Raw genomic sequence first — 12,922 nt, forward strand, 5'->3', positions numbered from 1 at the left:
CTTGTAAACTGGGGTACAAAACCACCCCTGATAAACGTAACCATGGTAATATCAACATGTCAAGGCAGGATAGTATTCAGCACCATAGTAGGCTGGTAGTAATATGATGGTAGGCTGATGGTAAAATTTACCAAAGCTAGTAACTTAGTAAATTGATGGTAAAAACTTTTTTCAGTGCGAAGTCATATCTGAGGCCAAGTAGGCGAAAGAGCTTTAAAAAGCTATCGAATACGCTTTCTGTGTTACTGTAGCTCTTATTCGTATTTTGCGGGTCGCTAAGGTAAAACGTTTACCAACGTAACGCATAAGGCGTGCTTTCGGCCCCTGATCGAGGTAGAGTTTCGCGGAAGAGCGAAAATGCTGCCCGTGATGAGAGAAAGCCGATGATGCCCAATTTCAAGGTCTTGGCCGGGTCATCTTAGGTCAACACCCAAAAGTAGGAAAAATCTGTCCGCCTGCTAGAACTTAGTGAGCCGTAGCTGTTATCGGGGTCCCGAGTACGAGTTCGATGTTAGTCTTGAACAAAGATGATGACTCCATGCATTTTGGGTAGATCGGGTCGGGTCAGGTCAGGTCGACCAGCAGGCTTCCTGCCGGCCATCTAGAGTGGGTGACTGACAACCACCAACGATAGCTTCGTAACATGTTACATAACCATCATTTATCAAAACTACTTCAAACGGTTCAAACGGGCGCTAAACTCGAAATCAGCCCCAAAAACCACACTTGTAAGTGGAAGCAAATAAAACTCAAAAAAGTTAACCAAGGTCATCCATATTCGAATCAGGGTTAATTCTTTTTAGAATAGGTGTAAAATTCATTAACTCGAGGTCACTGGAAGTTTCGTTGCAATATACTCCTTTTTGCGCGTCTTATTAGGAAAGCCCCAGAGGGATCCACCATCTGACCCCATTTCCCCTATGCAGGCAGGTCCAAGGGTAGCAGGGCTGAGGCTAGCCAGGTACCTCGTAGCTACTGATACGTCATCCGACGAATCGACTGCAACCATTATTTAGACAATCAGACGAACGCTTGGGTCAGTTTTGACGCGCTCGCTCATTTGAGGGATAAAAAGGGACTAAAATCATATTGTCATGCTGAAGGCCCACAGCTTATTGACCTATAAGCAATAGGGACTAGGGAGCTCTTGAAGCGATTCTGAATCTGACGTTGTATTTGTTGATGTTGCTGACGCCAACTTCCCTGACATGATAGCTAAAAAAAGCATATTCAGCATCGCCAAAAGTGGGGGGGTCGACCCCCCCGGTTCTGACGTGTGGGGGGGTCGCGACCCCCCCGACCCCCCCGTCGGCGACGCCCCTGCATCTACCTAATTAATAAACCGTAACCGGAAAACCTACATTGATGCAAGTTCAGAACACTCGCGGCACGTGGGATTTACCTACATCTCCCTTGCTTTCGCCCGCCGCTTCGGTCGCGAATAACGCCTCTCGTGGCTCCCTCGGCATCTGTTGTCACTCTCCAGCCCCTAATGAACCGCAGGACATCCGGCGGCCGCCCATGAAACGGAGACCTGAGACGCGAGCCGGCCGCCCCGGGAGCCAGCTACCGTGGGATCCGCCGGAGGGTTTCCCTCCCGCTCCCCTCGCGCTCCCCTCCCCACTTCCCCGGTGGTTCCCACACGCCGGGCTCCGGACGGACACCGGATGGTCCGCTCATTTACCGTTCTGCTGCCGACAGGCGGCGGCTGTGTCGGCGCCGCTGGTTGGCTGCCGTTCAGAGAGCCGGCCGGTGATTGGCGGAGCGATGGAGGCGGCGGCGGCCGGCGCCGGGCTGCTGCTGCTGGTGGTGCCGGCTCTGGTGCTGGTTGTGCTGGTGCTGGTGTGGCGCCGCCGGCGGGCCGGACGCGTGCCGCCGCCGCCAGGGGGGAGGGGCGCCAGTGACGCCGCCGCCGTCAGCGCGGCAGGCAGTGACGTGCGGACGGTGGATATGTGCAGTGTGGTGGAGGGGGACGGTGACGAGGTGCTGATGACCACTTCGTACGAGGAGTGGTCGGCGGTGGCCCAGGACGAGGATCAGATCCGGACCAGTAAGTCACCGCGTCGCCATCGTTACCCTGCGTCCCCGCTCCGCTTCGGAGATACACCACGCTTTGTTGAGGATTATCAATAGATAGGTGTGACATATTATAGTGCATGTATGGCCTAAACTTTTGAATTCTTTTTAAAAGGGGAAAAAACCGCAAGAAATTACCCAACGTTTCGCATTTATTGCTTAGTCATGGGTCTTCGAGTGCAATTGTGCACTCGAAGAAATCGCACTCGAAGACCCATGACTAAGCAATAAATGCGAAACGTTGGGTAATTTCTTGCGGTTTTTTCCCCTTTTAAAAAGAATTCAAAAGTTTAGGCCATACATGCACTATAATATGTCACCACGCTTTGTGATGATTTATATCACGATGAGAATACCGTTACCGTCAATCATACAAGCTTGAAGCTGTTATCTCTTGTTAAAAACGTAGACTCACTCGATTGTTTTTCTCGTCTCCTGGCACAATTCAGAGGTTGTTGACCTTTCCCGTTTCCGCTGCATGTCGTTAGCTTCCGAGTCCGGTTTGGATATTCCAGTGGAGCGAGCTAAATTTGGCCTACTGAGCTGGTCGGCATGGAAGTAGCTAATCGGTCGGCCACCGAACCTGCCAAACCGGTTCGACCATCACTGCAGACCGCCGCATGGTACATACATACTCTGCCGGACTTCGCGACGGTTTTCCCTCATTCTCAATCTCGTTCGCTTTCCGTGTTGTTTATCTGAGCCTCTAAAATTCGTAACATTTTACCCTCTTTGAAACCCTTTATATGAAAGAGGTATTTGGAGTTCTACGTTTTTGTCAACTTTAACCCTTCGATCGTGACCTAAATCATTGCCGATTTCAAACGATTCCCGTCCCCTCTAACCGTTTGTATCTCCGCTCTCCTTCCCCTCAGCCCGTATCACCGTTCACTATCACCCCTGTCAATCAGTGCCCCTCATTTCCCGCCGGTCCGCGTCCCTCGTCACCCGTCACTCATCGGGTATCTCCTCTCCTGTCTGTCAACGGCACCCCGCTCTGCTTTCAGACGGTGCTCTTCCCGTCTCCCTTGCGGGTTGAGGGAGAGGGGAGCGTCAGCTGTCCTCTCCCTTGCGTCAGCTAACTTCCGCTTAGTCCATGGCATCATCGTCCCGAATCTGTTCCCTTGTTTTGCCAGCAGGTATCCCGTAGCGTCACATATTCCGTCCTTTCCCCTGTTTATCTCCCTACTTCCCAGCCCGGGCAGTGACCGACGCCGTGCATACTGCATATGGAGTGTTTGGGATGTGGGAACGACGGTCCCTGTCTGTCTAATCCCTCTGCCGCCTCCTCAGCCTAGGTGTCATTCACCTATCCGTCACTGTCTAGCGGTGTAGCTGTGCTGTCTTTGTGCCTTTGGGATGGCGCTTTTGTCGCTTGACACGGTCCCGTCTGTTACCTTACGCTTATCGTCCAGTGTTTCGGGACCTCGACCATGTTTCACGCGAACAGTTGACAGTGATGTCGTTCTCATAAGTCATTCATAAATCGGCTGTCTCACAATTCGTCGCTGTCTACGTCCAGGGGTGTCGTTCTGTGTAGGCCTGGTAGGGCCCAAGCCCTACCAATGATGATTTGGGCCCTGCCAATGCTCCGTGAGCACTGAGCCCTACCAATCTTTTGTCAGATACCTACATCACCTGATGTAGATGACAATGTATCTGACCTGATGTATCACCTGATGAAAAGGGAACATGAACCGTTCGGTCCCTGATCGAGCTAGATATTCGCTAGAAAAAGGAGTTTGTCCTCTGACTCTAATGCCTTTATAAGATATAAATGTACGTTTTGTGCATAGGGCTCAGTAGTACCTATATTTCCCAGATTTTTATTATTATTCTAGTTTTGATTGTCAGTTACCAAAGAAGAAAAATAAATGGCCGAAATCCGATGAGGAAGGCAAATTTGGCCTTTGGGGATACCTTTGTAAGCACGTCATAAATAGCCGTCTGCCTTCTTTGGGCCCCACCAATCACTTTCGGAAAACAACACCCCTGTCTACGCCCTCACAACATACAGTTTCCTCATGCCTGGTCTGAATGGCACCAAGCAGCCATCTCAATGCTCAGTCGTGATGCAGTTGTCTGGTTCATATGCAATTGCAGTTGCACTGTTTCCCGTTTGCCGCTGCGTCCCACGAACACATATGTTTGTTATTTTTGACGTGTCTATTTGTATATTTACTGTTTCCCGTATGTCGCTGCGTCCCATACTCGTATGTATGACGCTGCGCCCCGCATGTTATTTCATAACTACCATTGGTGGTATGCATGATGCCGTTGCCCTGTTTGTATGACACCGCAGGCCGTATAACCTATATGTATTTTGTATGGCCCATGATTCCGTAGTCTGTTATATGTCTATACTGTAGGTATACGTACGAGTCTAATTACTGTATCGTATTGACTGCTGCCGTATGTATGACGCCGTATCCCCCCCCCCCCGTATGACACGGCGGCCCCGTATGCCTGATGGCCACCGCCGCCATACGATGACGCCGTGGCCGTCGACTGTGTCGGACCGCTAGTCTGCACCGGAGCAAGGCGATACCATGGATGCGATACAATGGGGCCTATTCATGAAAACTGCTGCACACAGCTACGTAGATTCCCGTCACTGTGCCTTGTGGGCACCTTGTTAATTGGTAGTAACCATTATACGTTTAACGATATCAATCTCGATCCATTACGTCACATAATTCTTATCGAATCTGCATCAGAACATTGGCGGTGACGAGATAGAAAAGACGCCAAAATGAAAGTGATTTAGCTCCAGCATGGAAGTTAGGTCGTACAATGAACATACCTATAACAAAAATACATATATTACTGCATATAATACATGTAATACATATAATGCAATATATTACTTGACTTGCCAAGAGGAATATTTATTTATCATAAAATATTGTCAGTTTTATTTTTATTTTATACGATCATTTTGAAAGCATGCTGCAACGTTATTTGTTTACCATAGTTCGTCTCAACGACGTTGTGAATTTTTAGCGCAACACTTTTATGGGAACCCTTATGTATTTTCTCATGGCTTTAGTGCCAGTCGCTAAGCCACATGCCTCCGTCAACAGGGGACCCAGGAGAAGGTTTGGTTACGGTTTACGGCTCAGCATGTTGGGAGAGTTGCGCTGCGCCATAGTTGTGTGGGAGATATTGCACCAGAGATGAAGTGAATGACAAGCTGAAGGGTGTGGGTTGGGGGTGTTTCTGTGGGAACGACCTCTGACGGTTTTAAAAGTTATGGGAGAAATAATGGCGCTCTTCGTTTGATGGCTTTTGGTTTCCATTCTGATCCATCATAACAATATATTATATAAACATACATAAAATATGTTACATCATGTCTTATGCTGAATCATCTTTATTCAATAAACGGTATTGTATAAGACAAGTAGTGTTTCTAAACCAGGTTATTTGCCGACTTTTATGAAGCACCTCTCTCTGTTTTCGCCATGTTTTTGCCAAACCTGAACCATTTCGGCGTCTCACGTTGAGGTGAGGTTCGTCACCTCGCTCCCCGTGGTGGTGCAATGGTGCCGCCGAGCGTAGCAAACGGCGCTTGTTTATGCAAACGTGCAGGTTTAGTCGCAGCTAATCGGTACTGCCAAGGCCCGTTTCTGTAATACATCATCTGCAGTTTGTGTCGACACCCGAACCGTGACTTACGGCGATACAGATCGGTGTCAATTTCTGTGATGACTTCATCCAGAGTCGCAGAATGGGCGTGGCGTTGTCTGTGTAAGCACAAATTTGGGTGCCACTGCAGGCTGCAGCAGTTAAAAGGACCCTCCCACCTTCAAAAAAGTTTATGAATTGGCATGAAAGTGATGTCGCTCGGTTCAGAAAGAGCGAAAACGAATATCTACCAAATTTCACCGAAAAATATTCACCGGTTTTCAAGATATTAGACTTTTACTTTTGTTTACTTTTTTGGGATCTCCGCTGTTTCTAGCGACTTGATTTTAGAAGTGCGGCGTTTGCGGCAGATGTTGCGCGCAAATAGCATATACCACCGCGTGCTACAAAACGTTTTAGTCAAACATTTAAAAATCGTTAGATATTCGCGCTGACGTCACACATTCAGAGGGGTATTCCTAAGCATTAGCCCCTCTGAATCAAAATGCTGCAATTTTGAAATTCAATATTTCCGATTTAAGGCATTTCTCGATGTTGTGAGTGCCGAAACCGGTAATTGTGAGCCAGGGACCCCATTTTGGCTACTCAACTCAAATCTAATGTTAAGGTGGGAGGGTCCCTTTAATGTGGTGAGGCATGTATTGGAGATGATAGTGTTGTTTGTCAAGGCATGCGTGCGTAGTGTCTATGTCATTGCGGCTATGATGATTTATTCTCACTTTGTTGGTGAAACTTAGTCGCCAAAGTTTGTGCTGGTAATAACAGTGGCATTGGCAAACAACCTTGTGATCATGCGTTTTTAGATGCTGGTGACGTGGAGTTAGTCTCAGGAAAGCTTCGCCTGTCGTTGATTGCACCGTTTAGTTGACCTCTCGGGCTCGGCTTTTGCTGAGTCCTCGCAGCGTCTGTTCGCTCACCAGTGAGTAACGGATCAGCTCTGCCTTTTAATCTGTTTGATAGCCTCCAACCGGCTCTATTTGTCTATCAATCGACACATCCCGGATGCCTCAGCCCCCAGTTGGCACAGTGGGCACATGGCCGCACCCATATAGACGGACCCAGGAAACACGCCCAATGACCACTAATGCCACCCCGTGAGCTCCGGGTATGCTCAGCCCGATGTGGCCCGACTGTATCCCCGGCTTGCCTTGTTTCTAAACCCGGTGAACTCAGTCTTTATCAGCGGCGTGTTTTTCTTTATCACGATTTACTATAGTGTGTCCGACTCCATCACCGGTGAGCTCCGACTCTTTCCCCGGTGAGTTCTGACTCGATCCCCGTTGAGTTTTGACTCGAATTCGATCCCCGGCAACTTTTGACTCTATCCCCCCCCCCGGTGAGATCTGACTCTTTCCCCGGTAAGTTCCGACTCTATCCTCGATGAACTTTTGCCCTATTGCCGGTGAGCTCTGTCTATCACCGGTTATATCTGTCTCTATTTTTTTTTTGTCGAGCCTGGCGAGCTCTCTTAGACCCACCATCGCAGTCTCGTCCCGCCAGTGCAGCGTTGATAATGGTACTGCGTCATGCGTCAGATTTGCACGCCGCCTGCTGGCCCCGTGCGCCGACAGCCATTGTATTCCTTCGTACAGAACTCCCGCGTGCCAGGCAGTCGAAAGCGAACGTTTTGGACGGAGCACCGACCCGTCATTGTCCAGAATGAGGGGCGCCATTATGAATGAACTCTCCACTCACGCTGAAAGCCGTAGGATGTATAGTGTACATACATATGCTGTAGAGGCTATGCTCGGATGAGGCCTGACTTGGTCTAACGCGGGGCTGCAATATACTTGTACGCCGTAACGGGTTTATTTTTAGATGACGCGGTACGTGCTGTTTAGTCATTCACTCGATGGCGATCAATTTAGCCGGCAAAAATCAATTTCTTTCGGGTGTACATACCAACAGACTCATTCGTCACGGAATCGTTGAGAATGTTCGCTCTCTGAGTGAAGGATATTGATGGTGCTCTGGGAGACGCACATGTGGCGGTTCTGTGCTCGGCGTCGGTGCTCGCTACACGTTCGTCGCATGCTAATTTTGGCGTATCGTGTCCTGTGTGATGAATCGAATTAGGATTCAGTACCAACTATCTGTAAGTGAATACGTATTTGATGTTTAGCTGTAGTGAACGAAAGTTTATTTTTTCTTATGTCTGTAGGTACTGCGGTAAGAATGGTAAGGTAAGCGGTCAGATTTGTTTCTGTGCTTATGTTGTTTGTTTGCCGCTCGCAGCTTATTCAGCCCCGAAACTGCAGTTAAGCCAACAGGAGACGGTATGATGCTTTGCCAGAGGGCAGAACAAAACGGTGCGATGAAGTGATGAAAAGAAAACTGCTGAAAAGAAAGCCTTTCTGCTCAGCTATTTCCCGTATGGCGCAATTACTCACTCATGCATCAGCCAGTGTACATACGTGCACGGCGGCCGAACCGGGCGGCCTACATACATGTCATTCTGCTCGATCTTGATAGGGCATAATGAGCTGGGCTGGGTCCTGTGCCGGTGTCGGTCCGCTGCAGTTCCCGCTCTCATTAGGTCCGCACATTGCGGCGGACGTGACGCACCTGCGACGGAAGTGGCGCGGCGCGACGCACGGCGCACGGAGCGGACCCGAAGGTGTGCCATTGTTATGAGGGATATAGGCCGAGTTCTGCACTGAAATTTTTATTCTTATCGGCCCGCTTAGATGAATCATCATTCACGGGTAATGGGTATCTATGTAGGTATTATGTAAGGTAAAGTATATTGGTATATTGCTCGGCTAATAGTAACCATAATTCTGTTGCAATGTCTGCGATATGCTCTCGCGCTGTCACGCCTTTGATCTGCCGTCATGCAACCATGTTCTCGGGAGCATCGAGTGTCGGTTTCACGCCTCATGTGTTTCCCATCCGACGTGCAAAGCTGTAGTTTCTCTCATTATCGCCGCACGGTTTCACTCGTTTTCCCAATCTCATCCCATTGCCGCTAAACGACCGAACAAGACCGTCTGGCACCATAAACCTCAATCATTCGCAATGACATCCTGGCGAGTCGCCGACTATGTGTCACCCCATTGACACGTGGTCTCATGTGGCTGATGTAACCCCTGCACTGACTGAAGGATGCATGGATAGCATAAGTATATAAATACTGGCGGGCTGCGATTGTTTGCGGTGCTTTACCCTCCGTTCGACTGCTTCCGTTTGACCTGATTGTCACGGAGTGGCCGCCCTTCCGCTGCGCTACACTGAAAACAAAATGACACAAAAAAACGACTAAAAACGCACAGGCAGAGCGTGTTAACTAGGTTTTCTTGTGTACCCTGCATCATGCATTTTTTGACCCGTCGCAGACGTGTCAATTTACAAATGTGTTAACCCAGTCGTGTTGTGTCCTAAAACACAATATCATTGTGTCTTCAACACATAAGGCTTGTGTGAATACATTTGCAGAATACAAGGTAAATGTATTACTAAATTTAACACAAATCGCAAGTGAAAGAAGGAAACACGTGGTGATTATGTAGTTTGTTGCCGGGGCACAGTTGAAGGGACTTTGGCTTTGGCTGGACAGGCTGATTGCCAAAGCCGGGCCCCGAGTGGAATCGGGCGCATGGGTGCGGTCAGGGCTGAGCACCCGGCCGGCCGACCCATACGGTGCAGAGCGCGGTCAGGGCTGAGCACGCGGCCGGCCGACCCATATGAGTCCGCCGACCCATACACGAGCTGGAGTTGCGCCCGGTCGGCCACATCAGAGCCGAAGGGTGAACGCGCCAAGTGGATGGCTCAATCAGAGCACCAAGTGCCGATGCCCCAAATTGGAGGACTATTGCACATTACAGTTGACCAGACAGCCGGGATAAATTTTCGGCCACCGATTTTTCAAATATATCCTATATAGACCGAGGAGTTTCTTCCTCCAAGCAGACGTTAATTAGCTATGCTTCAGCTTGCACTTGATGTAATCAGCGCATATTGCTTTAGACAATTTATCATGTATCGACTCCCTCGGCTGTATTGTGCATTTTGACCTTTCTCAAAACACTTAAGCAAATTTTTACAAAAACGCAGCATAAAAGTCGGTGCTCGAAAAACGCCCTCTGTTATCCCCATCTGAAGTTAAGGTTCAGAGGTCGCTCACTGGTGGATGGCACGGTATATTTGTGTAAGGGTACACGTCTACCATATCCGACAACACATGATTTCGATACACTGATGCATTACATTCGTCCAGCGTGCTTGGCACGAGAAAAGTGTGTCATTATTCTGTTTTCTGTGTTATCAAACGTGTCGAAGGTCCCGCCAAGCGTGAAAATACACAGCCTTATTGTGTTTTGGGTGCGATTAACACATGACTGATGTGCTACCAGTACAGAACATGCCCTCACTGTGTCGATTTGTTTTCAGTGTAGGGCTAGTACACTGAAAACAAATCGACACAGTGAGGGCATGTTCTGTACTGGTAACACATCAGTCATATGTTAATCGCACCCAAAACACAATAAGGCTGTGTATTTTCACGCTCGGCGGGACCTTCGACACGTTTGATAACACATAAAACAGAATAATGACACAATTTTATCGTGCCAAGCACGCTGGACGAATGTAATGCATCGGTGTATCGAAATCATGTGTTGTTGGATATGGTAGATGTGTACCCTTGCACAAATACACCGTGCCATCCACCAGTGAGCGACCTCTGAACCTTAACTTCAGATGGGGATAATAGAGGGCGTTTTTCGAGCACCTACTTTTATGTTGGGTTTTTGTAAAAAATTGCCAAAGTGTTTTGAGAAAGGTCAAAATGCACAATACAGCCGAGGGAGTCGATACATGATAAATTGTCTAGAGCAATATGCGCTGATTACATCAAGTGCAAGCTGAAGCATAGCTAATTAACGTCTGTTTGGAGGAAGAAACTCCTCGGTCTATATAGGATATATTTGAAAAATCGGTGGCTAGAAATTTATCCCGGCTTTCTGGAGAACTGTATTGTACAGTAGTCCTCCAATTTGGGGCATCGTCAGTTGGTGCACTAAATGAGCCGCCCACGTGACGCATCCACCCTTCGGCTCTGAGGTGGCCGACCGGGCGCAGCTCCAGCTCGTGTATGGGTCGGCGGCCTCGTATGGGTCGGCCGCCTGCGTGCTTAGCCCTGACCGCGCCCTGACCTATGGGTCGGCCGGCCGGGTACTCAGCTCTGACCGCACCCGAGCGCCCGATTCCACTCGGGACCCGGCTTTGGCAGTCAGCCTGTCCGGCTAAAGCCAAAGTCCCTTCAACTGCGCCCCGGCAACAAACTACAAAATCAGTGGCGCAGCCAGGGGGGGTGAAAGGGGTGAGATCTCACCCCCGTCTCTTATCCTAGGGGCCCACCGTCGATTCGAACTGTAACGTTATGCAGCCTGACAATTTTTTATCATAATGTCAAGGTCTGTCATAGGACTGAAAAACAGTTTTCAGGCCTGATAGCCCTTTATCGCCCTAAATCCCCCTTTAGGATTTATAGTCCTATTTTATGATTTAAGAGGGTACATCCAAGACCCGATTGAACTAATCCAAGGCCTTGGAGGGCCCGTTCCATGGCATGAGAGGGCCATTTTAGGCCCGAGAGGGCCCATTTCAGGCCTGAGAGGGCCCATTTGATGCCTGCGAGGGCCATTTCAGGCCTGAAGGGGTCCATTTTAGGACCTAGAGGGCATGTTTGAGGCCTGATAGGGCCCATTTCAGGCCTGAGAGGGGCCATTTCAGGCCTGAGAGGGGCCCATTTCAGGCCTGAAGGGGTCCATTTTAGGACCTAGAGGGCATGTTTGAGGCCTGATAGGGCCCATTTCAGGCCTGAGAGGGGCCATTTCAGGCCTGAGAGGGGCCCATTTCAGGCCTGAGAGGGGCCCATTTCAGGCCTGAGGGGGCCCATTTCAAGCTTGAGAGGGCCCATTTCATGCCCTAGAGGGCCCGTTTGGGGCTAGAGAGGGCCAGACCAGTTTTTGTTTGAGGCCAGAGAGGGCCCGTTTGAGGGCTGAGAGGGGCCATTTCAGGCACCATTTCAGACCTGAGAGGGCCCAGTTACGGTATGAGGGGCCCTTTTTCGACATTTCCGGGCTGAGGGGGCCCATTTCAGGTCTGTGAGGGTCCATTTTTTAGGTCTGAGAGGGCTAATGTCAGGCCTGAGAGGGCCTATTTCAGGCCCTAGAGGGCCCATTTCAGGCCCTAGAGGGCCCACTTCAAGCCCTAGAGGACCTATTTGAGGCCTGAGAGGGGCCATTTCAGGTCTGAGAGGGCCCATTTGATGCTGTGAGGGCCAATTTTAGGCCTGAAGGGGTCCATTTCAGGCCCTAGAGGGCATGTTTGAGGCCTGATAGGCAGGGGCGCGGGAACTACTTTCAGACTGGGGGGCACACCATGATAGAGATCAACCTAGGGTACCCCCAAATTTAGTTTTCTCGCCGGTTTTAGGCCATTTATTTTTCATCCCTTGGCTTTTTCAACAAAAAAGAAAACATTTGCAAAAAAAGTGCGGCATTCCGTCTTAAAGTTGTGGGGGCACCGCCCCCACGGCCCTAAAGTTAGGGGGGGGGGGCAAGCTGCCCCCACTGCCCCCCCCCCGCGGTTCCCGCGCCCATGCTGATAGGGCCCATTTCAGGCCTGAGAGGGGCCCATTTCAGGCCTGAGGGGGCCATTTCAAGCTTGAGAGGACCCATTTCATGCCCTAGAGGGCCTGTTTGAGGCTAGAGAGGGCCCGTTTGAGGCCAGAGAGGGCCCGTTTGAGGGCTGAGAGGGGCCCATTTCAGGCATAAGAGGCACCATTTCAGACCTGAGAGGGCCCAGTTACGGTATGAGGGGTCCCTTTTTCGACATGATAGGGATCATTTCCGGGCTGAGGGGGCCCATTTCAGGTCTGAGAGGGCCAATGTCAGGTCTGAGAGGGTCAATTTCAGGTCTGAGAGGGCTAATGTTAGGCCTGAGAGGGCCCATTTCAGGCCCTAGAGGACTAGTTGAGGCCTGTGAGGGGCCCATTTCAGGTCTGAGAGGGCTAATGTCAGGCCTGAGAGGGCCCATTTCAGGTCCTAAAGGACCTATTTGAGGCCTGAGAGGGTCTACTTCAGGCATGAGAAGGGCCCAGTTCAGGCCTGAGAAGACATCCCAGGAATGAAAGGATCATCCTATGTGTGGGAGGGTCCATACTCCGTGCCTGGTCTGGGTCTGAGAGGGCCAA

General features: G+C 50.0%; 1 protein-coding gene across 1 annotated transcript in view; it reads left to right on the forward strand.

The window, feature by feature from the left end:
• Positions 1-1,707: 1,707 nt before the first annotated feature.
• LOC122371518 overlaps positions 1,708-12,922 on the forward strand; it is a 62,590-nt gene continuing 51,375 nt past the window's right edge. Inside the window, exon 1 of the mRNA XM_043347894.1 lies at positions 1,708-2,050. Within this exon, the coding sequence (XP_043203829.1) occupies positions 1,768-2,050 (283 nt within the window). The 5' untranslated portion in view covers positions 1,708-1,767. The remainder of the gene's footprint in view (positions 2,051-12,922) is intronic.

This window comes from Amphibalanus amphitrite, unplaced genomic scaffold (genome assembly GCF_019059575.1).
Source record: "Amphibalanus amphitrite isolate SeventyFive unplaced genomic scaffold, NRLGWU_Aamphi_draft 001251F_arrow, whole genome shotgun sequence".
Taxonomy (NCBI): Eukaryota; Metazoa; Arthropoda; class Thecostraca; order Balanomorpha; family Balanidae; genus Amphibalanus; species Amphibalanus amphitrite.